The sequence below is a fragment of the Vicugna pacos genome, chromosome 3 (assembly GCF_048564905.1).
Source record: "Vicugna pacos chromosome 3, VicPac4, whole genome shotgun sequence".
Lineage (NCBI taxonomy): Eukaryota > Metazoa > Chordata > Mammalia > Artiodactyla > Camelidae > Vicugna > Vicugna pacos.
In genome coordinates this window covers 40,641,792-40,664,463 of record NC_132989.1, presented here as the reverse complement: position 1 = coordinate 40,664,463, position 22,672 = coordinate 40,641,792, and the positions used below count along the sequence as shown (strand labels likewise).

The following is a 22,672-nucleotide window of genomic DNA, read 5'->3' as shown; positions in this document are numbered from 1 at the left end:
TGGTTTAACCAACGTGACAGGGACAGCCAGGTCTGGAGGTGGGCTTGCTGGGGGCTTTACCTGGGACAGCGCTCCCAGCTTGGCAAGGAGCAGGTATGGAAAATGCCAGTGATGTGGAGAAGCGCCCTGCAGATCCAAAATGGATGCAAAATTCCGTTTCCCAAACTTAACTGTGTATAGGTGACGAATAACCCAATGTAAGTGGACATTTAATTTATTATATATCCATCATCTACCAAACTCTTGATCTCTGCTTTCTCTCCCTTCCACCCATCTTCCAATCACCCACTGCCCACAGGTGGAGCCTCACACCCTCAGCATGACTTTTCAGGCTCCAGACTAGCATTTCAATCTCAGTTCCCCTTCTGGCCCGTGATATACTTCTCTCGCTCCCAGAATTCACTCTGCCCTGCTGCCAGCCAGGAGCCACCTGTGTGCAACCTCTGCTAACCTGCAAGCTCCTTGAGGGCAGGGTTTGTGTCTCCTGTAATACGCAGCATAAGGCTTCTCTGTAGCATGTTTGCTGCATGTCTACTGAGTGCGTGAAGAACAAAAGGCAGGAAGGCTGCCATTCTGCCTTTCTCTGAGACTAGGGTTTCTGCCACCATTACTGCATTTTCTATTAAATTAACTATTAATTTCTTGTGCTTTTTGGATTCCACTTCATCTCCTTCAAAGTTATGGAAATGAGGAATGGCGGGGGGAAAAGGCAGCCATAATAATTAAAGAAGAAAAATAAAAAATACAGTTTATGTAACAGTTGATACAAATTTGAGGTTAAATTAAAATTAGAAAGGAACTATTTCAATCATGTCCTTGTTTAGGAACAGTTTGATTTCGAAGCCTTCTTCAACTTAAAAGTGGCATTTGAAAGCCTGCTTTCAGAAGTAATCTTTTCAATTACTCTAACGTATTTTGCACACATATATAATTTGTAGTGGCAGTTCTCTGGAATTAAATAGAATGATAATATTTTTCACAGAATGGAAGTTTCACTTTAATTTCTCTAACATGGGTTATTCTAGATTTTCAGAGTTTAAGGGCAAATTTCCTCCAGATCTTATACTCACTGAGTAAGTTATCAGCAACCTCTTCAACAGGATTACCAGGTAGCAAATAAATAGAGTACCTGGTTAAATTTTTACTTCAGGTAAATAATAATGTTTTAGTACAAGTATGTCCCATGCAATAGATGGGGCATACTTACACTAAAAAATGACTCATGGTTTATCTGAAATTCACGATTACCTGGGCACTCTGTATTTTATGTGGCAATGCTTCTCTTCTACCTCCAAATAATGAGCTTCTCGTAATGGTTCCCATAAGTATTCTTTAGACTCACTCTAAACTTCTGGAGATTAGAATAGTTTAACAGAGCATAATAAAAAGGATACTAAACCTTTACAGGGCAGACACAGCACAACTTAACAAATTAAAAAATATACTAATGGACTAAATTTCCAGAATTGTATATATATTTTTTTCATTATTGGCCACAACAGCAACTTAGATGCCAAATTTCTTACAAACTTTGAAGGACACCTTTCCTCTACCCTCAAAAACTGAAATAAGTAGACTCCAATTCAAAAGAGTAGTTGAAACAGTAGTGGCCAGTTCCATATCTCCTCATGTTCCCTTGGCCCTGACCGTCATGTTCCTCTCTGACTGAGTTAGCTGTCAGTTGTTAGGCGGCAGTTAGAGCCCCCTCTCCGTCGGACAGAACCCCTTCCAAGCCAATCCTCTGAGTCCTCTTCCAGGACTGGGCTGCTCTCCATCACATTTAAAAATGGCTGTGATCCTATAGGTGTTACTAGTAAAAGCTATGTAAATTACCACGGGGTTAGTTTTTTTGAAATAAAGCTCAGACTGCTCAAAAGAGCCTGAGTTTGCCAGCTTTTCCCCCCAGATTTTAAAGACGAGTCCCGTCCCAAGCATCCTTCACTTCCCTGACCCTCCCTGTCAAGGGATATGTGACTCTCATATTGGTACTGAGCAGGAGGACTAAGGAAAACGGGCTGGGAAACTGCTTCCAAAAGCTGTGTCCTCGGTGCATTCGGCCAAGTGTCTTCAGTTGTCTGATGCTTTTTCTGAAGTCTGTCGCACAGGGCTGTGCCTTGCCCACCAAGACAGCAGTGGCCATAAAGGCTTTCGGGTGCATGTTTGTGTCTTGGTGTGCTTCGTCTGTCTGGCGGCTCGCTATTTCTTGGACAGAAACCATGTCTATCTCTTGTACGGCCTCTAACTCCTTACTGGCATCCATACTGCACTGTGGAGCCAGTAATAAATTCTGCTTGACGACTCCTCAGAAAACGTTGTTATGTTAATGTTACTGAAGAAATGGCAGAGAAAATACAGTCCAAGTTGAGGAGTCAGGAAGAGAAGAGAAGCCTATTTTTCTTCCTTTACTACCGCCATCGGCAGTAATTTCCTCTGTACACAAGATCACCTTCATATGACTTGATAGAGGCCAAGAAATCACTTTCCCCGTCGGGAGAACTGAGATGCTTAAAAATCCTCAGTCCATTAGATTCGAAGCATTGCAGATTGTTAAAATGCAACAGCAGTTGGGCTAGGCTCTGTTACCAAATGTACTCCCTTCAGGTGGGATTTCTTAGCCTGTTCACGAAGATAGCCTGGCTCTAAGGGCCTGGGACTCAGAACAGGTCAAGTTTGAAAGAGAAAAGCGAAAGGAGGGTCAAGTGTAGGTTGCTGCCAGGCCAGGGACCCCACGGGAGCTCAGATACGGGGAACGGGGCCAGGAGGCAGGCATGCTGGAGGGAGACGTTCCCTGGGCCACCACCTGGGAAATAACCAGCTTCAGCCTGCACCTGGATGCTCGCCGTTGGTCTGGAGAAGCATCTCGCCAGATGCTTGACAAGCCCAGGATGACTAACTTCTTTTCAGTCCAAATCCATTTTCCTCTAAATTCCTCCTTGGCCAAACTTCTCATCCCTCATCACAGAGCTCAGTAGGTGGACGAGAAATCAGAGGAGTGCTAGCCCAGCCAGCGGAAGGTAAGGCCCTTGTTAAGTCTCCCCTTCCAAATGCCAGAAGCAGAGTTTTGGGAGGAGTTTAACCCAAACTTGCGTCACCAACTCCTAATGCCACCATTCTAGTGAAACCCAGGAGTCTCACCTACCATGTTATTTACCTTTAGAATTTCTGTATCCTTGTACTTCTTGCATTACTGTTTAGTCAATATTTTAAAAATTACCTTCAAAGTGTCTTTCAGGTGGAAACTTTATATCACTATCGTAAGTGGAAAAAAGGGTCACTTTTCATAGCTAGAAGGTAACCACAAAAATAACACCAACCGAAAGCAAAACCGTGTTCATTCCCACTAGCTCCAGCCACATGGCAAAGCCTGTTCTTTTGTCAAAAAGGGACAGTAGCGAGTTTCTAGATTTGTAAACTAAGACTTTTGCTCTGACATAACCGAGGAGACGGATAGAGAAATGAAAAGGGCATTAACTTTGCACCACGTGATTCAGTATTCTTGAAGGCCATGCCTCTGAGCCATCTAAATCATCACATGCAAGATCCACCGTGTCCTACTTGGAGGCGGTGATGTACTGAGGGATAAATAATTGGCTGTAAAGAGGACTGTTGATAAACTCTGTGACTTATAAAATTCCACTCTGGATGGGTATGTAAGTGTGGACAGTCTACTCACCATCCTTTCTAGACCTTATGCATCTCACTGGAATATTATTTCCCAAACTAAAAGTTGCTGTTACAAAGTAGCTTGCACATTGATTAAAATATATTCAGCATTTACTGTACATTTTCGTTTAAATTATTCATTTGATCTCTAATTTAAATTCTATTTCTGTATCTTTTCCTTGTCTGTAATGAGCACATCTTCTTGACTAAATATAATAATGTGATAATATCTTGTTTCAAAGATTTCCCAAAGTACATAAGCTCACTACAGTTCTGGCATTTCCAGTCAGATGGGAACATCTTTGTATATATCGACTGTTTCACCTGTTTTCTGAGAGCTCACAAGAACTCTGTAAAATAAAGTGAAGTAGGGGATTTTCTTCTGATCTGATTTATTCTTGCGTAAAAGCAGCAGTGGTCCACGTTTACATCATACATCTATGCTGCACGGCTCCCTCAACAGATCTGTACATGGCTAATTTCCTCATGCATCTTGCAGTCTTCTTGGAAATCAGGTTTTATAGCACTGGTACTTTTGGTCAGAAACAAGAGGCACAAGAGTGGCTATTCTCAGTATTGCTTAACCTAGAAAAGAAAGCTCTTCTTTTGCTGTGGGAAGGGGGTGAAGGGAGAGAAGCCAGATCTAAAAATAAACTGGATTTTCTGTCTTATTCCTGTGTAATTAGAGCCCCTTTGTAACTGCTCATTACCACCTCAGGAGTTATGGGATGAATAAATAATATATGTTTTCAAATGTGGCAAAACCAAGAAAGAAGTAGCCAGAGCTGCTTCTAATTTATCAACTTGGTGATTAAAGGGCTGGCTCTGGAGGCCCCAGACATCTAGAGAGCCAGAGAGAAAACAGAGCGGCTGGCCGTGTCTCCACAAATGAATCTAGGGCTTGCAAGATACCAGGCAATTTTAAAGAAAAGCAGCAAGGACAGGAGACATTAGACAAGGCCAGGAGGGTAATGAAGGGCAAGGCCAGTTACTGGGAGAGAAAATTACTTCATTTTCTCTGATAATGCTTCTGTGTGCTCTGCAGGTCTCTTCCCACGCTTTGTTAGTACGACCGCGCATGTCTGTCCAGCCCCGGGCTGCCACCCCCAGGGTAGAAGGAAAGAGCCTTGGAACGTCCCACGGAGGGGCGGAGGGCCTGGGTCTGTTACCTTGAAAGGGGGAGGCTGAGAACAATGGTAGCAGAAGGGGGTGGGATTGCAGGTGAGGAACGGTGCTTGGACAGAACGTGAGGGACGCACAGGATTAAATCAAGACGAAAGACACAGCAAGGGAAGGAAAGAAAAAGGCAAGCAAACATACTCTGGAAATGCAAAAGCATCTGGAGGGTGAGGCGGCACCAGGAGTGGGACCGGCCCCTGGGTGCTCAACGTTTCTGCGGAGCAGAGCTGTGGGCTCCTCGGCTCCCTGGGCTTTGTTCAGCAGCCAGAATAGAAAGGGCACGGGATACTTGCCTCCTCCTCAGCTAGCTGGTCAGCAGACACATTTTCTGCTTAGCGGGGAAATGTGCAGTGTTTTAGCAACAATTCCAGAGTATATTTAGCTGCGAAAGCCGGGGCACACAAATGTCACATTCCCAAGAGACAATTGGCCCAGTGAGAAGAGCACGCGCCAGAGGCCCCCAGAAAACCCATGAAACCCGCGCGTCGCGGGAGATGCTGCACACACGGATGTGACATCGCTCAGGCACCCAGGGCAGGGAATGAAAAGAAGCGAGGGGATCACAGATTGGGTCAAGTTAAAGGACGTCATCATGAGTCAGAAAAGAAAGAAGACTTTTCCAACAGAATAACGCCATCACCAAGTCATACCACACAGCGCTTGGCAAAACAAAACAGAGGTTCAAAATAAAATCATGAACAGTAAACAGAAACAGTTCAGAGCAAAATGGAAATTAAAATCATAAAAAAAATCATGGTCAAAGGAACATTAAGCTACATTTTTTTTTAATTTCTAAAATTTCTGCAAAACAACTCATTGTCATTGCCCCATCAAATACCTAATCAGTTGTCACAAATCAAGCTCCGATTTGACCGGGCAAGGCAAGGAGAAATAGCACGAGAACAGTGATCATGTCAAACACCCATGCAGTCACCTCTGCCACCATTGTCTGACAATCGGTAGACTGCTTCCAGCTTGGTCAGGATTCATAATAAGACCCAAGAGAATGAACAATGCCGAATCTGAAAATGATCTGTCAAAGTGTTAATTGGACTGTTTGATAACCTCCAGCCCTTGGGAGAGTTAACGATTGGAGAAAATTCCCACCATCCATCTCAGTGAAGTGAAGAGAAAATGACTGTAACCAACAGCTAGCTGTTTGGTTGATATATTTCATGCTTTACTGGCAGGGCTGGCTGGTTTTTCAGAAAGTCGCAGTGGGCAAACACGAAGTGATTTTTACTGTGTTGTCTCTTCTCGAGAACTCAGCCAAGACTAACACGTCTGCGGTCTGGAGCCACACATAACAAATAATGGCACATGCTAGGGCATGTGGCCTGTTGTGACAGTTCTGTCCCATCACAGGTCGGCCTGGTGCTTCCTCGTGATGCTAAGAGCAAGGAGCCTACCGGCTTAAAAGAGGCTGCTGAGACAAAAGGCACTTAAAAAATTAAAAAAAAAAAAAAGACTGGGGTAGGACCTATTAATAAAAGTTATAGGAGAATAATAAAATCGTTTAAGGGGATATGTTAAAGAACAAGTTAAAAAGGCTACCTACCCCGTCCCATTTCGGCTTGGCATTAGCGAGTGTACAGCACTCTCTAGAGATGAGCCGCCAAAAAAAAAAATTAAAAAAAGGACAAAAATGTAGCGTGTGAGTCTGCCTAGAAACATTCTCTGAAAGTTCAGATGGACATATGTGTACAGAGAACCCTGGGGGAGGACGTGATGGAGATTGTCCTCCAAGGGTCACTGTGGCTGGTCTGCCCTCGAGACTCCAGCCCCCCGCTTGGATGAAACTCTTGAAAACATATAGAAATAAACAATTCTGAATGGGGGGAAACAGCTCGCGACATAACTGAGCTTTTCAGTCTCTGCCTTACAAGACTGTTTTTTGGACAAGTAAAGGCCTCTTTGGTTGCAGCTGCAACTAAAGTAGGATGTGTTACCAGAAGCAGCCAATGGCGAGAAAAGAGATGACATTTCCTGTCTCCAGTTGAGCAAAGAAAGCAAGGGAGAATTTAGGACAGTTCACAGTAGAGTCCCTTTCATGTCGCGCAGCTTCCTTTCCGTTTTAAATGCATAGCAATTCTGCTTGATTAAATAACATATTTTTGTTTTAGCCGTTGTCCTCTAAGGGCAACTAAGAACGTCTCAGGACCTCGGCTCTATTCAAATTCAGCACCATGCGAGAGTGAGGGATGCTACCAGCCTGAAAAGACTTTGCTCTGCTATTTCTCCATTCACTGATTAAACGGGCTTTTACTTCCATCACATGCACTTGCCAAAGCCCGCACTGCATTCCACTCCATTATGGTGGGAAAAGAGGATCCAAAAATCAGTGAATGAGCTAAGAGGAGTTGAAAAGGGATCTCAGGAGCCAGCATCTGCTCTGGGCCAAGCCACGCCCTTCTTGGGTAGAGGAAGCTTAGAGTCTGTGTTATTTGTTTTGTGTGGTTTCTCCTGGGTTGGAGAGTAATTTAGGATCAAGCCTAGCACAGGATTGGGTTGCAGCCTTTTTTGAGACACTTTCCATCATGGTGTGTTGGAGGTTTGTTCCTCAAATGCTGCTGTGATTCAGCTGGAAGCAGTTACCCAGTCCTCCCCACTTTTCCCTCCCTCGCCCCCAAGAGGAAGAGGTGCTTCCAAGGCCTTACCCTTCTTGTCTTGGTGGTTATGGGAAGACACTGCCCCCAAAGAGTCTGTGCTGTCAGGTGAATTGAGCAGATCCTTCCAGTCCAGCATTCCTCCCCTAGACTCATAACCCTCTTGAGCCGCCGAATCGGATGCAGTGGTGCTGGGCAAGAGGGAACTGGAGTGCCCTGTTTTCATCACAAATACAGTTAGGGAGAACATCACCGGAGACATCCACATTCCCTTCACTCAGAGGCCAGGAGGTGGGACACCCATGCTGGCTGTGAACGACTTAAAGGAGATTGCCCTAGCAATAGCGAGGCTGGCGGGTAGGGTCAGCAGAGGACCCTTTGAACTTGCAGTTGGGGGAAGAAGGGCCAGATCTTATCTCTGCTGCTTGCTGGGCAAGCCCGAGAATCAGTTAACCTCTCTGGGCCCTGGTTTTCCTTGTGCGCATAGTGGAGATGATGCCCCTTCCCTCCCACTGCTGGGAGGACAAACTGATGTAATGCTGGAAGTTCCTAGCAGCACCCGACACATAGCAGGTGCTCAGGAAATATCAGAGTCCTTCGCTGGCATCCCCACAGCCGCACTGGAGCGGAACGTGTCCGCTCTGGGGACACCATCTATGGCCGATGGGGCAGGTTTACGGCAGTGGGTGAGGCTCTCCCCCACTGCAAATGACTCAGCTGCCCTGAGCCTTTCTTGTGGAGCATGTGTCTAGTTCTCAGCTGTAGCTCAACGTCGCAGGCCTTCCTCTTTCTGGGAGAAGTGACTTCCTTCTAAAGGGGTCTGCTCCCACCTCCTCCCTCCCTGGAATGGAGGTCTCGGCTGCTCCGTGTTGCTGTGGCTGTGCCTTTTGTGTCTTATTCCAGCCAAGCTAGTTCCGTGGTTTCACGACTCACACTTGGGAGAGGGGGCTTTTGAGGCCATGCTGACTGCTACAGTTCAGATTACAAGGGGACGGCTGTCTGAGACCCCGAGTAGCCTACCAGAAGATAATGCCGGAAGCATGGCTAGGTCGGGGTTACGGCAGAAACCGGACGTTTCCTGGGAACGCATCTCTAAGCCTTCCCTTCCATCACCGCACAAGGTTAAATGCAGATCATATCTGCTGCTTTGATCTCAACTGTCACAATGATTTAAAGAAGCCCCGCTACCTGTACTCTCTGGTGGAAATAAATATAACCTCTCTGTGAGTTTTCAAGTAGAGTCTTTGGCTTATTAAACCACCTTACCTATAGCAGCCTCTTGAACAGTTTTTAAAAGGACATCAGGGCAACCACAGGGAACGTGTAATTGGTGCCTTTGCTAGAAAATAGGACAGATTCACAAGTGGCTCCCGCCTCCAGCTGTGATCACCAACACATGTGATAAATAAAATACTGGCCAGCGGAAAGATTGATGATAATGAATGCACTGCATTCTTCTTTCTTATAATTACTGTTGGAAGTTGGATTTCCAAAAGACTTTAATACTATAAATTATAGACCATATATATATTTATATAAATATAAATAATAGCAGGGAAAAAGCAAGTAATCCAAGTGGCTGATCTGAGTTATAGGATTTCCATGGAAGCACCACACTTAAATGTTACCACAAAGCTTTGGTAACATTTAAGAGGCCCCTTTCTGTGTAGAGTTTGGCTCCTACACAGCTTCAAACATTTGCTTTGTTGCAAATAGTCTAGTTCATATTGCAACTGCTAAAGACATGTTCGTTTAAAATTCAAGAATGCATCTTGACTTTTTGTTTTTATATTTCTGAATTTCACATCTCATCTCACAATACTGGTAAGAGAACAGGGGTAGGAAAATTATTAACCCGGGGTTGGAAATACAGAATTTCTTTTACTTCCTTTTTGCTTATATTGAGGTCCGTAATGTTGCCTCTGTGTTCTACTCTTGAATTCAACAATGCTCAAATGAAATAGATGATCAGCCTAAGAGAGAATTCAACACCCAGCATAAGCAAACAATTAGAAACAAGCTTTGTAGGGAGTTAGCAAGAGGGGAAGGGGGGGAAAAAACCTCTCTTCCAAGTAGCAAGAATTTCTTTTACCTGAATTGATATGCATTTGGAGCACTTTCAATTTAACTGTGTTCAAAGGGCAATTTTATGGTAATGCCATAAGTATGGTTTAGGGAGAACATTTTTTAATACGGTAATCTAGGGGAAATATATGCCTAAGGGACACATTCTCTGTAGAAAGATTTCCTGGACCATATGCTGCAAATACATGGAAAACTCATTGGTAATGGAAAGCTATGGCTATGAGAGGGAATTAATGGGGACCAGATGGTAGTTAGGTAGGAAAATGTTCTACACAAATGTGAGAAATCAGCTCCTTCGTATTGCTGGAGTGTTAGTCTAATACCCAACTCATCTCCATTTTCTGTGTGTAAATCTAGAGAAACCATGCATCCGATGTACTCAAAAGAAAACAGAGCAGCCTGAGGTTTGTAATCTTTTAAACTTCTGCTTGAGGACAGGACATGTGTGTCAGTGGTGAATCAGACAGCTGGAGAAAGCAACGCCTGATTCTCCCAAGTTTTAGAACTACCGTGTAAGAGCACTGTTAAGCAGCAGTCCTTGGTTTTAAATTGGAGCGGTGTATTATCATTACCCCTCCAAGCTTACACAGCTGTTAAAAGGAAATCACTTATATTCCGTCTTAGAACCTGATTCTAAAGGTTGTATTATTTTTGTGCGTTCCTTAAAGACTTTTGTAACCAAAACGATGCTACAAAACCAGGCAGTCCTTTGTAGATATCATATTACATGTCAGCAATTTGGAACTTAAAATTTTATCTCGTTAATCAAATAAGAAAAGTCATTCTCATCAGTGGAAGATTCTTCTTCTTCTTATAATATACAAAAATAGATTTTTAAAGTTATCTTTAATATGCATCATAATGTTTCTCTATATCTACAAGTCTTTGTAAATCCAGAGGTTAGAGACCGTTCAAACTACTCTGACCTATTAATAATGATTGTAGCCAATTAGACACAAAAAAGAGACATTAAGTCAGTATAAGAGGAAGAGAAAAGGAAGATAATCAGGGTCCAATTCACTAAAAAGGGGTTCTTGTATATGTGACTGGTGTTGCACAGAGCTTTTGCCCCACAGAGAGTTTGCATGGTTTATTGAATGATCCCTTTTCAGAGTGAGGCAGTGCTGGTTCTGTGGGTCACTCTGTAAGTCTTCACTGAGCCACTGAAATTTTATGGAAACATCTAGAGGACACAGCTAGAAACAGTGGGTGCACTTTGGACTTTGGGGTTGACTTCTTGGTCTACACCCATGTTCAAAAAAACCCCCAGCAATTTGGTTTTAATAATCTAACCACTTTCCACTGGAGCGATTTAGCTTGAAATGGACAGCATCGTTAGCTGAAAGGAAAATTTCAAATCTTTAGTTTCATCACAGAAACCAGTGATTGAGCTGAGGGTTGACCGGGCACTGTCCTTTAAAGTGTTAATGTGGAGGAATTAATAAGTTCTTTTCCTTTTGTAAAGACAGTAAGAGAGATCCATAAATGGGAGAGTGATTTTTGTTCATAAAGAGCACCCCGTGGTTTAATTATTCTGTCTACAGGAGAAATTACCTGGGAGTTAGAACTGGTCTTAGTATGACTGATGAATGCCGGGGAGGTTGCTGGTTCAATTAGACTCAAGACCCGAATCTCTCAGTATCTGATACAGATTATTCAATTATAGGAAGTGATTGCAGAGTATGATACTGGAGAAGAGCAGATGCTAAGTGGGTTCTCCTTCTGAAGAGCAAGCTAAACTAGGCGGCATTTGCCTCCTGGGGGACTTTTCTTCCAGACGCTGGTGGTTCAGTATTGTGGCTTGAATCTGAGAGGAGAGAATGTTGCAGGTGGATGCGTTCAGTGGGCTCCTCTGCTCCGCGATGCCTGACTTCACGACAGGAGAAACCAGGCACTGTTTTCCAAATCTGCATGGCCCCATTTTATGAGATTGCCTTCAGGACTTTCAAAGAGGCTAATTAGACACAGGGAGTGAGAGTCTCCACAGCTCTACCAAACACCTCGGTAGCCATCTTGAACTGTTTTTTTGAATCCTGAATCCACCTTGCTTTCTTTTCTTTCCTCTTTTTTTTTTTTAACATTTTTTATTGATTTATAATCATTTCACAATGTTGTGTCTTCTTTCCTCTTTTTTCTTTATTTTTCCCCTTCCTTTATTACCTAGGTCTCCATTAAAAGACTGCCTCAGAGCTATTACTGTTACATGTCTTAAACATAAAAATGATAAAATGTCTGCATGTCAGTGAAACTTATCCCCATGATAATGTAGAAGTTTAAATTTGCCATTACATATATGTTTTTTTCTATCTTTAAAAAAACAGATAAATAGTTTACCTTAAGAAACATTTGGGGGAAGCTTGAGAAGTGGAACCTTTTCTTATAAAGCACTCAATATTTTGCTTATGGACTGACTGGTTCTGTTTAGTACAGGATCTGTGTGTTTCAGAGCAGGAACAATGGGATGAATCATGTTGCCACATCATTTCCAGTGTGTTACTCTTCCTTGTATACATTTAAAGAAATCTCACTGAAGATAACGTCTAAATATTCATACTCTTTCTGAGCTTAAATTTCAACAGCTATACTGGAAAGTTCTGCCTAATAAGAACTTGGCATCTGCACTCTGCATGGATTTTCCCTGCGGAGGGTGCTGTCCTGAAAGTCAGCATTTTGGGGAATGGTACTGTCTGTCAGTTAATGGAGCTATGTATGTCCTGTTAGTTATAAGCACTGTTCTTTTATCTGGATGTATGTATGTCCAGTTTCTTCTCCCTCAAGAACTCATTAAATGTATTCACCAAATTCCCTAAGGTTGGCATCTTTCATGTTACATGGATTAAAAATGTAGGGGTCATTCTCACATGTCAGTTGTCTCATATTATAGGTAGAGTAATTTTTGAAGCATCATGAAATCTATGAATAATTTTAGTGAATTGGGGCCCTGATATAACAAAGAATGTGGTCCATGATGTTTAGGAATGAAGACTATATGCTACCAAAGGATGAGTGGCTTGAAGAATAAAAAAAAAAATCCAAACTGACCATGTACTGTGTTGTAAGACATTTCATGATCTGGTAGAGGAGTTGAAATGTCTATAAAAAATGATGAGAATTAAAAAATTAATTTAAAAAGAATTGTAAGATTTGAAAATCCTCAAGAGGGTTAGTGAAACAGGATTTCCCAAATAGATTTCCGTCGATATTAAATTATGAATAATGTCTTCCTTACCATTCAGTGCCACGAAGGAATCTGAAAGACAAAAGGGAGGAGAAAGTCACTTAATGTTTAACAATCTGCTCTGTGTGACTTCCATACTAAGTGGGAGGGAGCTAATACAGAGCTGTGCCAACATCTGACCCCCAGTACTAAGTAAGTGCTGTTTACTTTCTGCTTGTAATGTCAGATGCTTTATATTAGGTCTGATTTCACATCCCTGTATCTCTTTCCCAAGTGAGTCTCCTCAGAGCCATGCCTTTGTTGCCAAAAGGCGGAGAAAAGGCAAGATTAGCGGAAGGAATAGCAACTGCAATTACATGCAAGCCCTGCTCCACACAGAGGGACGTGCACGTGGCACAGTAGGTGACACCTGGACCACACTTACGGCACCTCTCCTTACATTATCTCATTTCGTCCTCCCAGCCGTGCTGTGAGGAACTGTTTAGGATCACCATGTTCTGAACTCAGCGGCGGGGCTTAGTTAGGTGATTCAAAATAGAAAGAAGCACACACACACACACACACAGGCAACATGTATATACATGTGTGTGTGTCTGGATCAGATCACTGGTTCACTCAGCCTGCTACTCAGCCTCTGAGACTGGCTCTTTGTGATTCCTCATTTCCACTGAAACTCCTGTTAAAATGTCATTGTGTACCACATATCTAAATCCCCTGAGCCCTGGGTGTGAACAGGTATGTCTGATAGAAGTAGGTCATGTGCCAGCAGGAGCCCCGGAGCAGGGAGGTCACCAGGAGAGGCGTTACCTCCTGCCTGGAGCGGGTGGACTATGCGTCTCAGCTGGAGGCTTAGCTTGCTTGCTTACTTACTTAATTAATGAATTAAATGGAGGTGCTGGGGATTGAACCGAGGACCTCATGCATGCTAAGCATGCACTCTACCACTGAGTTATACCCTGCCCCCTCAGCTGGAGGCCTGACCACTGAGGTTAAAGAGGAAATCAATGGCTTGGGACCTGAGGGTCTGCGCTGTGCTAGATACAGAAGCTCTGCTAGGTTCCTCTGCCCTAGGACCCAGGCGTGGTGTGAGCCTCCTGGTGCTGTGGACGCTTTGTAGGGCCACTAACACCCATTTTCATATTTTTCAAATATTTACCTATTCAATCGAAACCAACATCCCTATTTTTCTACAGATGCCCATATCACCAGATCATAAAAATATGAAGAAAATTATCCACTGAAGCCAGCTAGTTAAGTTCACTTGCATAGACACACAAACCGAAACCTGTTTCCTGGAAAATGGAGTCAAAAGGCACCAACTAAGATCCACCATGACGTATCACAGTGTTTCACTGCACGCACCACACACATCTTGTGGTGACGACACTGTCTCCTGTGCTAATTCTTAATGCAGCTTTGTGTGTGGAGACATAGTGAGAAGCTTTTGCCAATATGTATTTACAAACAGAAAAGATACGTGACCAAGAATTTGGAGATGAGGTTGTCTGCAGACCTCTTTATTTGATTATGTCTGTTCCCCCCCAAAAGATAAGGTATTGAATGACACCTTAGAGTCTGTAATTTCAGGACTCATGGCTCAAAGATTTAGAGTCACAGCCATGATTTTCATTATCAAATCAAATATCAGAAGTAATGATGTTTCATTCGTGTAGGGGCTATTTTTGGTCTCATTTTGAATGCAAACTTCTTGAAATTCATCACATAGAACATTTAAAACATGGCCGACTAAACATTTTCCAAGAGTATGGCATTATTCTCTAAATTAGCATTAACAAAGCGTTTTCAAGAGGATATTGATATCAATCAGATCATTGGGCAACTGGGAAGAGCTTTCACCAGGATCCTTTTTATAAGGTTCTACCTAGAATGTCAGCATTTAATAACTTTTGAAATGAACTCTGAGATTAGCATAGTAGGCTAATTCTTAAAGAAATTATACTTAGTGGGTTCTTCCTGAAAAGTTTTTCTACTGCAAATGGTAACAGACATAAATCTAACTTAAAGAAATAATTGCTTTTGTTAGTCGATACGTTCAAGAAAAATAAAACAGTCCCTGTTCAATTAAAAAGCTAGAGTACAGTGACCAGTCTTTTTATTATTTGGCTAAAAATTATGGCAGTAGCATATTTGTAAAAACAACAAAATTGGTTTTTAAATGGAAATGCTGATACAACTTATTTCTCTGCTATAATTAGTATCCTCTAGAGTGAATTTGTTGCACAGCATCATCATAATGAAATAGGTGCCAGGGTTTATGCAACATTGGCAGCACTGGCTTTAAAACACGCTGTTTTCTTTATTTGATATTTAGCAGCTGATTTCTGCTATTCATGTCTTAGAGGCAGCTACGCTCAGCTCCACACGTGGGGGGTCATGTTTCTGTGCCATTCAGTAAAAGCATCTCTGCCCGAAGATACACCTGGCTAAAAAAGCGGTACTTACTGTGACAGTCTCCCAGGCCGTCCGTGTTGCCACGCTCTACGTCCTGTTCAAAAGTCAGTCTTTAAAAAGAGGGAGGGAGGAGAAGAAAGTTAGGAACAAGTTCAATGATATGAGTCTTTATTTCAGGACAAGTCTTCAGTTTCACTAAAGAAACTAGCACAATTTGATAAATTTGGGGCAGGTGGGAAAAGAGGAGTAGATAACAGCTTGAAAATATATCTCTGAATTTACAGAGATGAGTCCTTTACGAAGCTCCAAAGAGAAGCCATGGTTTAGGGAGTTAATTCAGGTATTATTCAGGGAGTTAATTATTTTGTGGATTACATGTATCACTCTCTGCCTCTAATTCCCTGAGCATTTCTTAATGTTTTGAATGTTAACATACACTCCTTGTATAGGTGATATAGAAGTCTATAAATTTAAAAAAAAAAAGGTCTTTTCCTCCCTATTGTCTCTTTCATTCTAACTCTTGGCCTTCCTAGACCTTTATCTGTTTCGTTGCTTAGAAATAACTTTGTATAACAAAGTGTTCGGTGGGGGTCAGTGGATATGGGGGGCCCATGAGGGGACAGACTTGGTGGTGCATTTTGCTGAGAGCACTCAGGTACTGGGTTCACTCCTGGCCCCACACCCTGTCCTCAGGAGTATGACCTGCACGTCCCTGTACCTGGTCACACTTCTTTCAAGTCCAGTAGGTTGCTTTTGTGCTGTATAAACTCTGTGACAGTTACAAGACCAATCTATTGTCTGTTTTGATTTTTAAATAAGCACCCTGGAATAATCCAGCGGAATCTTGTCGTTTTTCAGGGGCACTTTGCGCTGCTTCCTACAACATAATTGAAACACCTATTTTGCAACTGCCTTCCCAGTTTATTTATGAGCTATCGAGGAAAACTATTTTGAAAGTCACACCTTGATCTAATAATCCCCTGTGTCTGCCTTCCAATGTTCTATGCTGTGTTAAAAAATCAGACTCAAGCTTAAAGGCTGAAGATGTCTAGTGGCAGGGAAAGGCAGCATTCACCAGGCTCTGAAAGCCGCTCTCCAAGTACAGTTCCACACGTTTTGAACAAGGATGTGTGTATGTAGATCCTTACAGAGAACAATTTTGGAGTTCTCATATTGATTTAAAAATGATGTTTAAAAATCATTCTTATTGCCTTTGGTCACACCTGACTAAAGAAAGGAGATAGGCTCTGAGAGCACGGTGAGGGAAGCTGAGAAAGGACCTTTCTCCTTCGCTCCAAGGGTTCCCAGGAAGAGCTCTAATGCGCTAGCAGAGTAGTGTGTCAATATCGCTATTTGCAAAGCTGATCTAATAATTCGTGGTGAGTCACCCCGTTGCATTAGTCACATTTCCAGGTCAAACTTTACAGTTATCATTAGCTCTGCTTATGCAAATCCTTTCTCTCAAAATTACACAGGTGGTGGTCATGAGCTCTGCCCTTCTGTGTGTTCGACTGCTTGTTCTAAAATGGGTGAGGAGGCTCAGAGAGATGTGAGGATGATCCTTTTTGCCCTTTGCATCTCAGGAAGTTGAAGAAATGGCTAAGAAAGAACTGTGCTGCCCATCTGGCACCGTCCTTGAATTGCCATAACCTGTCAAGGATGTGCACTGAATATTTTCCCAAATGTTATTATGGATTTCACATCCACTGAGGTAAAAGTATAAAACCTTTTAAATAATACCATCCCAGCACTGAGAGTCAGGGTAACAGTTGTAAGCACCAGAAGCACATGCGTGGCAGACTGGCTTGATCTAGCGGATCTGCTGGAGAAATGCCAAGAATTGATTGACTACCTAATGAGTAGTAGGGTCAGCTGCTCTTCAATGCAGGAGGGTTTATTGGATGTATACAGCATGCTTGCAGAACAAACACGTCACTTAGCAAATGCTCTGTAATTTCTTCTCAGCCCTGTATGGTCAATTAGAGTGGCCAGTCTTGCTGTGGCTGGACAAACCACATCACTAATCTAATTGGTACCCTCTTGCTCCTTTTCTCTGCTGTTCTCGCACCGACATGATCAAGGCATGTACCAGCCTGTCCCTCTCCCCAGGGAACACTGAGAAGTCCACTGTGTTGTTTTCCTCTGTGTTTTTAATCAGTCTGAGGATGGATGATTACTCAGTAGGGAATCTGCCACCTGTGACGGGGTGTTCGTGAAATGGGAAAAGGAAGGAGAATGGCTGGCAGTCACACTGATGAGGTTTGTCCACGGAAGGCTGAGCAGCAGCGGTGTGTGTGAGGCCAGCGAATCGGACGGCGTAAGTGAAGTCTAGAATGCACAGCAGCCAGAGGCTGCTTCATACCCTCCCACGGCCCAGGCTCCTTACCTGCTGCCGGGTGACAGGTGGGCGCAGGCCCCTCCTTCCTTCACCCACCCGCAGTACGGGTCTCTGGAGGCGATGCACGTCCTGCGGGAAGAGGGTGACCGTGAGCTACCCAGCACTCCTTTCTCAGCTTTGCGACTTTCTAAAGGGCACTGGGGCAAATACGTACTTTTTACACTTGCCATGTCGTTCACACCGGCCAAGAGGGACCTTTATCACACAAGTGGAGAACGCAACATACAGAGAGCTGCTGGCCTTGTCCAGCTGCATGCCCACAATCCTCTTGTCTTCTACTCCGTCATAGCTGCACCTGGTTTTGTAAGGCAGGGCGAGACCGCTAGTGTCCGCTCTTGGGTCAGTTATCTTTTTCCTGCCACCGCCTCCACACCCTCCTCCCAGCCAGCGAGGCTGGTCCTCATCGGACCCAGCTGAAGGTGAAATGGATCCTTACGTGTGCACCCAAACACACACACACGTAAACACACAATGTTTGAGTTATCTGTGTAAACTCACGCATTTTTGGTAAGGAGAAAATGATGCTTTTAACATATGAAAAGATTTCTACAAATAACGACTTAAAGTCACGGAAAGATGCATAAAACCTAAGTCAGCCATGATTTATCTGAATGGAAAAGATCATCATAGCGAAACAAATAATTACTAAGAAAGAACCAAACTGTTCTACGTACTTTTCAGGGTTGTAAACGCTCATCTCCTCCAGGAAAAGGCTGTCATTTAGGAAACCACTGTTTCCTATCCTGGCCAAGAACTTGAGGATGATTCCCTTCTCAGATCCGAGGAAAACCACAGTGTGATTCTGATACGGCCCGGCAGCGGTGTCCACTGCAATTTTGGTCAGGCGGTATCTACAATGACAGGACCACATTTTTTATCTCTTTGTTGGTCTTTGATTGAAGTATCCCCTTTTCCACTTCAAACAGTTGTGCTAGGGCTTTCTAGTAATAACCTCAAGAAAAATGTATGCATATAAATAATGCTCTCAAGCTGTTCTGGTCCTTTATTTCCATATGCAGAGCATTAGTATGGCTCCGAGGGGAGGAAAGAGGTATGTACATGTGGAGGCCAAGTTACATAACAAATACACAGCCATAACCATCTGAAACCACTCAGCAGTTATGCCTTCCATGAGCAGCAAGGGAAGACTGATGTCTCCTATGAAGAGGAGAAGAAATAATAAGTGAACTCATTTTAACATTTCACAGCGCAGAGTACTAACCACTATAGGATCACAGCTAACATTTCATTGAATGTTGAAAAGAAAAGTCATGGCTACCATTGTTCCAGACGCCTCCTCTGGGGTGCAAAGACCTGTCAACAGAATGTCAGGTTGGAAAGCTTTCTGATTGTGTGTGGAGGGGCTGAGGTTATGACAGATGGGGAGGTAGGGTGCTAATGACACTATTAATAAGTATAAGGACGTATGAGCCAAACAGGATCCATTTACAGCCAAAGGTGAAGGCCATCAGTCCTGTCACCTGTCTAGGATAAGTCCTATTGGGCATCCTTCTCTCCTCTAAGCTCCTATAGCTGTTTGACACTCCATGGGTACCCATTTGTCCTTGAGCATCGTGGCAGGAACGTGGGCCCTCCTGCAGGTTACATACCATGGTTTCCATCTTATTGGCAAGAGCCGTTATAGTGCCTGAATATCTTTCAGTAAAGTCACCTTTTAAAAATGGGGGTAAAGTTAATTAACATTTGGTTTGATGACTGCCACAAGTGGATGGTACTTGGGAAAGCCTGTTGAACTGTTTGGAAATAAGCACTAAATAAATATGAGAAGGAGGAGTATTTAATGCCATCACAGATTTTGAATCAGCTACCCCTTCTCTGTTGGCCCCCACTTCAGATAACAAATGCTAAAGCATAAACTCTTTGTACTGGGGCACTTGTGCAAATGCTCCATTAGTCATGCTCGGTCTGACAGCTGACAACCCAGGGACAGTACTCAGAGGGGATCTGCAGCCATATCCAACCCAACAGGTATCCACATGCATTGCCGGATTCTCCTTCACTGCTCCTCTGCTTTTACACAGATGGGACCAGTGGGCTAACCGGGAAGGAAGTATCTTCAGTCCCTCTAATTGCTGGCATGTGTCCAACCAGCCTGCAAATATCCAAACTCTGCTCTCTGGGAGTGTGGTTATGGGGGTTTGGTGGCATCCACCCAATTGCCCAGCACTTCATTGCTGAATCAGTGCCCAGGATAACAGAAGATGTCTGCGGCATTTCAAATCACAATCCACTGATCATGTACTTTTTCTCTGAACATGAGAGAGGAATAGGGGAAATCCACTTAGGACATGGCTTGCTTGACACCCACCTGACCATCGTCCTCAGGAACCATGGCCTGTTGATGATGGAAGGCACAGCCTCATCCATGAGCGGGTGTGTTTTGATGAAATTCAGGGTATCATCAGGAAATTCATTGGAGGTTGCGTATCTTTCTAAGGAGGATGAGCCAGCACAGCAGCCTGGCCTGAAAAGAAACAAAGGGAGAGAGAGCTTATTTCATGCTTTATGGCAAATTTTTTGAATGCACTGCTTCTCTCTTCATCTGGCATGAAGGAGAATAAATATACCGTAGGCTGAGAAGAGGAAGTTGAACAATGCAGAATGCCACCAAAAAACATCCTTAGGTTTCCTCTAGGCCACCTCCTCCTGCCACAGAGAAGCCTCAGCCAGGCTGTCCAGGCTCGGCGAGGGGCAGCCTGGCTTCCCCACCGGAAGCACAGACAAACCCATCAACAGGGATGGAGCTTGAAACCGGTGAGGGAGGGTCTGGTTTGCACATGTCTCTGGGACTGCTCTGCCTGTTCTGCAATTCCCCTGCAAGTTCTTAAGGCATTTGCTCCACAAAAGGAGACCAATAACTGGGCTGACCTTTTCACGAATGTAGAAAACGAAGTCGTTCAAAAAGCCACCAGCCTTACATACTAGCTAAAATCAGTGTAACCATCTCTCGTTACCCAGGGGTCAGAGAACATTTAGGTTTTGATTTTTATTGTTTCTGTTTGATTTGGACATGTGTGAAAAGCCAGTTAAACACGGAAATTCTTTCCTGAAAAGGCATTTTTTAAATTATTGAACAATGACAGTGAAAATTTGTTTCTATAAGAAATCATATGATTTCAGGAGTTAAGGGACATCTCAGCAAAGTCAGATCAGGGAAACACCGGTGCCCATCCTGTCCAGACGCCTGGTTTGCCCGCTGGTGCACAGGGAAAAGTGGACCCTGGCAACACGAGCAGGATCTAGCCCCAGGCACATGCTGTTTCATGGCACTGATGCAGCCAGCCAGTGAAGGCATCCTGTTGTCTGTGAGAGGCAAGCATGGGGAAGGAGGAGGGCAAACTCTGTCCCCAGTAGAAAATCACTTTAAGTATGTGTCCTCGGACAGCTGAGTGACCATCTTTCCTCACCCAGGGGGTCATACTGCATAAGCACTCCCTGAAGCCTGATCCCTCAGGTTTAACTTCCCTTCCTGCTTAGCTGGAAGTTAGCTGACAATCCCAGGCAATGACTTAGAGCATCTGCCTGCAGTTGCCAAGGTGTGCTGTTTGCACCTCCTCTGCTCTCCGTAAGTAACAGAGAATGCACGTGCCAGATAATTCAGGTGACGAAGACGGATGAGCCAGAGGGGTTTCTCCCCTGGGTATAGCGTTTCATATTATCTAAGTTAGTTCGATTAAGTGAATTGTGTTAGGTATTTGTGTGCGGGATTGAAGGTTGGAGGAGAGAGTTGGAAACCAGAAAATGTAAGAAGACTCTGGGTTTCCTTCCAGAGGCACACAGATTAAGTGGAGGAAGCTGGACACACAGGGATGTTCCTGTATCACTTAGATTTCAGAAACCATAATGGAGGGTGCCGTGTATGTCATATAGAGAGGGCAGGCGCAGGGCTGGGGGAGTTTCATCCTGTCCCAGTAAGAAGGAATTAATTAACTGGTTTAGCGTGAGGATTCGATGGAGGCTACCGGAAGTTCTCTGCATTGTCTCTGAACAGTAAGTAGGCTCCTCATAAAAGCAATTTTGGAGCACGTTGTGGGGAGGGGAAAATCAACGGTGCATTTGGGCTCCAAACAGACCAGAACCTGGCAGACCAGAGACACCTTAATGGCCCACTACCCGCTGGTCTCTACCTGCCCCTGGCCTGGAGTCTGGGATCAGCTCTGAGTGAGTCCAATCCAGAGAATGCCATTTATAGTTCACTTTTTATTAAGGTTTAAAGACATGGGCCTCTGTAAAATTGAAGAAAAGCAGGGAGGAGTGGTGGGAATCACTGACCCAGCTCTGTGAACTTGCACAGTACATTTTATACCTCTGGCCTCAGTTTCCTCACCTGTAGACCATGGGGGCATCGGACCAGATGGTTCCGATCATCCAGGGATTACACTGGTAATCCACAGATACAGAGGTTAAGCAAAAGACTAGAGAGTCACTGTTTCGAATACAATTATAGGTAATTGGGGGTTTTGATTAAAGGAATGAAGGCAAATGGCCTCACAGGCCTTTCTTTGTTGTTGGCATTTGTGTCTGTGTGGTCAGCATGGAAGCACTGGTGTGCTGTTCATAAGATGCTCATCACCAAGGGAGCCAATGGCACCATTTCTCAAAACTCACAGAACTGTTTGCACACACCTGGGCTTAGGCACTCGTTCATCAGGAACCGGCGTCCACGTGGAGTCTGGAGACTTCTGCTCTTTGAACCTCCCAGTGAAAACGTTGGCAATATCAAGCATGTCATAGGCACAGACCGCAGATCCCGGGATGCTGCAATATGACATTTCACACAGAGTGTTACTCATACAACACTTATGCATGCAGTTTGGAAAACATACTCCGAAGAAACTTTCCTAGTAATGGCAGGTGAAATTAGTCTGTACCCTGAATCCTGTAAGTGTAAGGGATCCCAGTGCATTAAGAGAATGTTTCTGTGAATCAAATTTGCATCAGTGGCCTTAAAGAAAGGGCTGGTTACAGCAGACTTGTAGGAAAAAAACCTCTTCTTGTGTCTGGAACTGCTTTTGTTTACGAAGGAGGAACGATTGAGCTGGTGATGTAGAAGTTTCATGAATTTCCTGATAGTAATTATCAGTCAGTCACCCAAAGGTAAAATCGCTGGAAATCATTCTACATCTCTAA

General features: G+C 43.8%; 1 protein-coding gene across 3 annotated transcripts in view; it reads right to left on the bottom strand.

Moving 5' to 3' along the window:
* SEMA6A (semaphorin 6A) overlaps positions 1-22,672 on the bottom strand; it is a 118,428-nt gene that overhangs the window by 12,857 nt on the left and 82,899 nt on the right. The window contains exons 11-19 of one of the 3 annotated variants that reach the window (XM_015238875.3): positions 22,169-22,300; positions 19,851-20,006; positions 18,196-18,372; positions 17,676-17,816; positions 17,510-17,590; positions 15,175-15,233; positions 12,763-12,783; positions 12,576-12,626; positions 7,500-7,664 (exon numbers count right to left, since the gene is read on the bottom strand). In XM_015238875.3, coding sequence (XP_015094361.1) covers positions 7,500-7,664; positions 12,576-12,626; positions 12,763-12,783; positions 15,175-15,233; positions 17,510-17,590; positions 17,676-17,816; positions 18,196-18,372; positions 19,851-20,006; positions 22,169-22,300 — 983 coding nt within the window. The remainder of the gene's footprint in view (positions 1-7,499; positions 7,665-12,575; positions 12,627-12,762; positions 12,784-15,174; positions 15,234-17,509; positions 17,591-17,675; positions 17,817-18,195; positions 18,373-19,850; positions 20,007-22,168; positions 22,301-22,672) is intronic. The other 2 variants (XM_006203950.4, XM_015238876.3) reach the window with 2 other exon arrangements.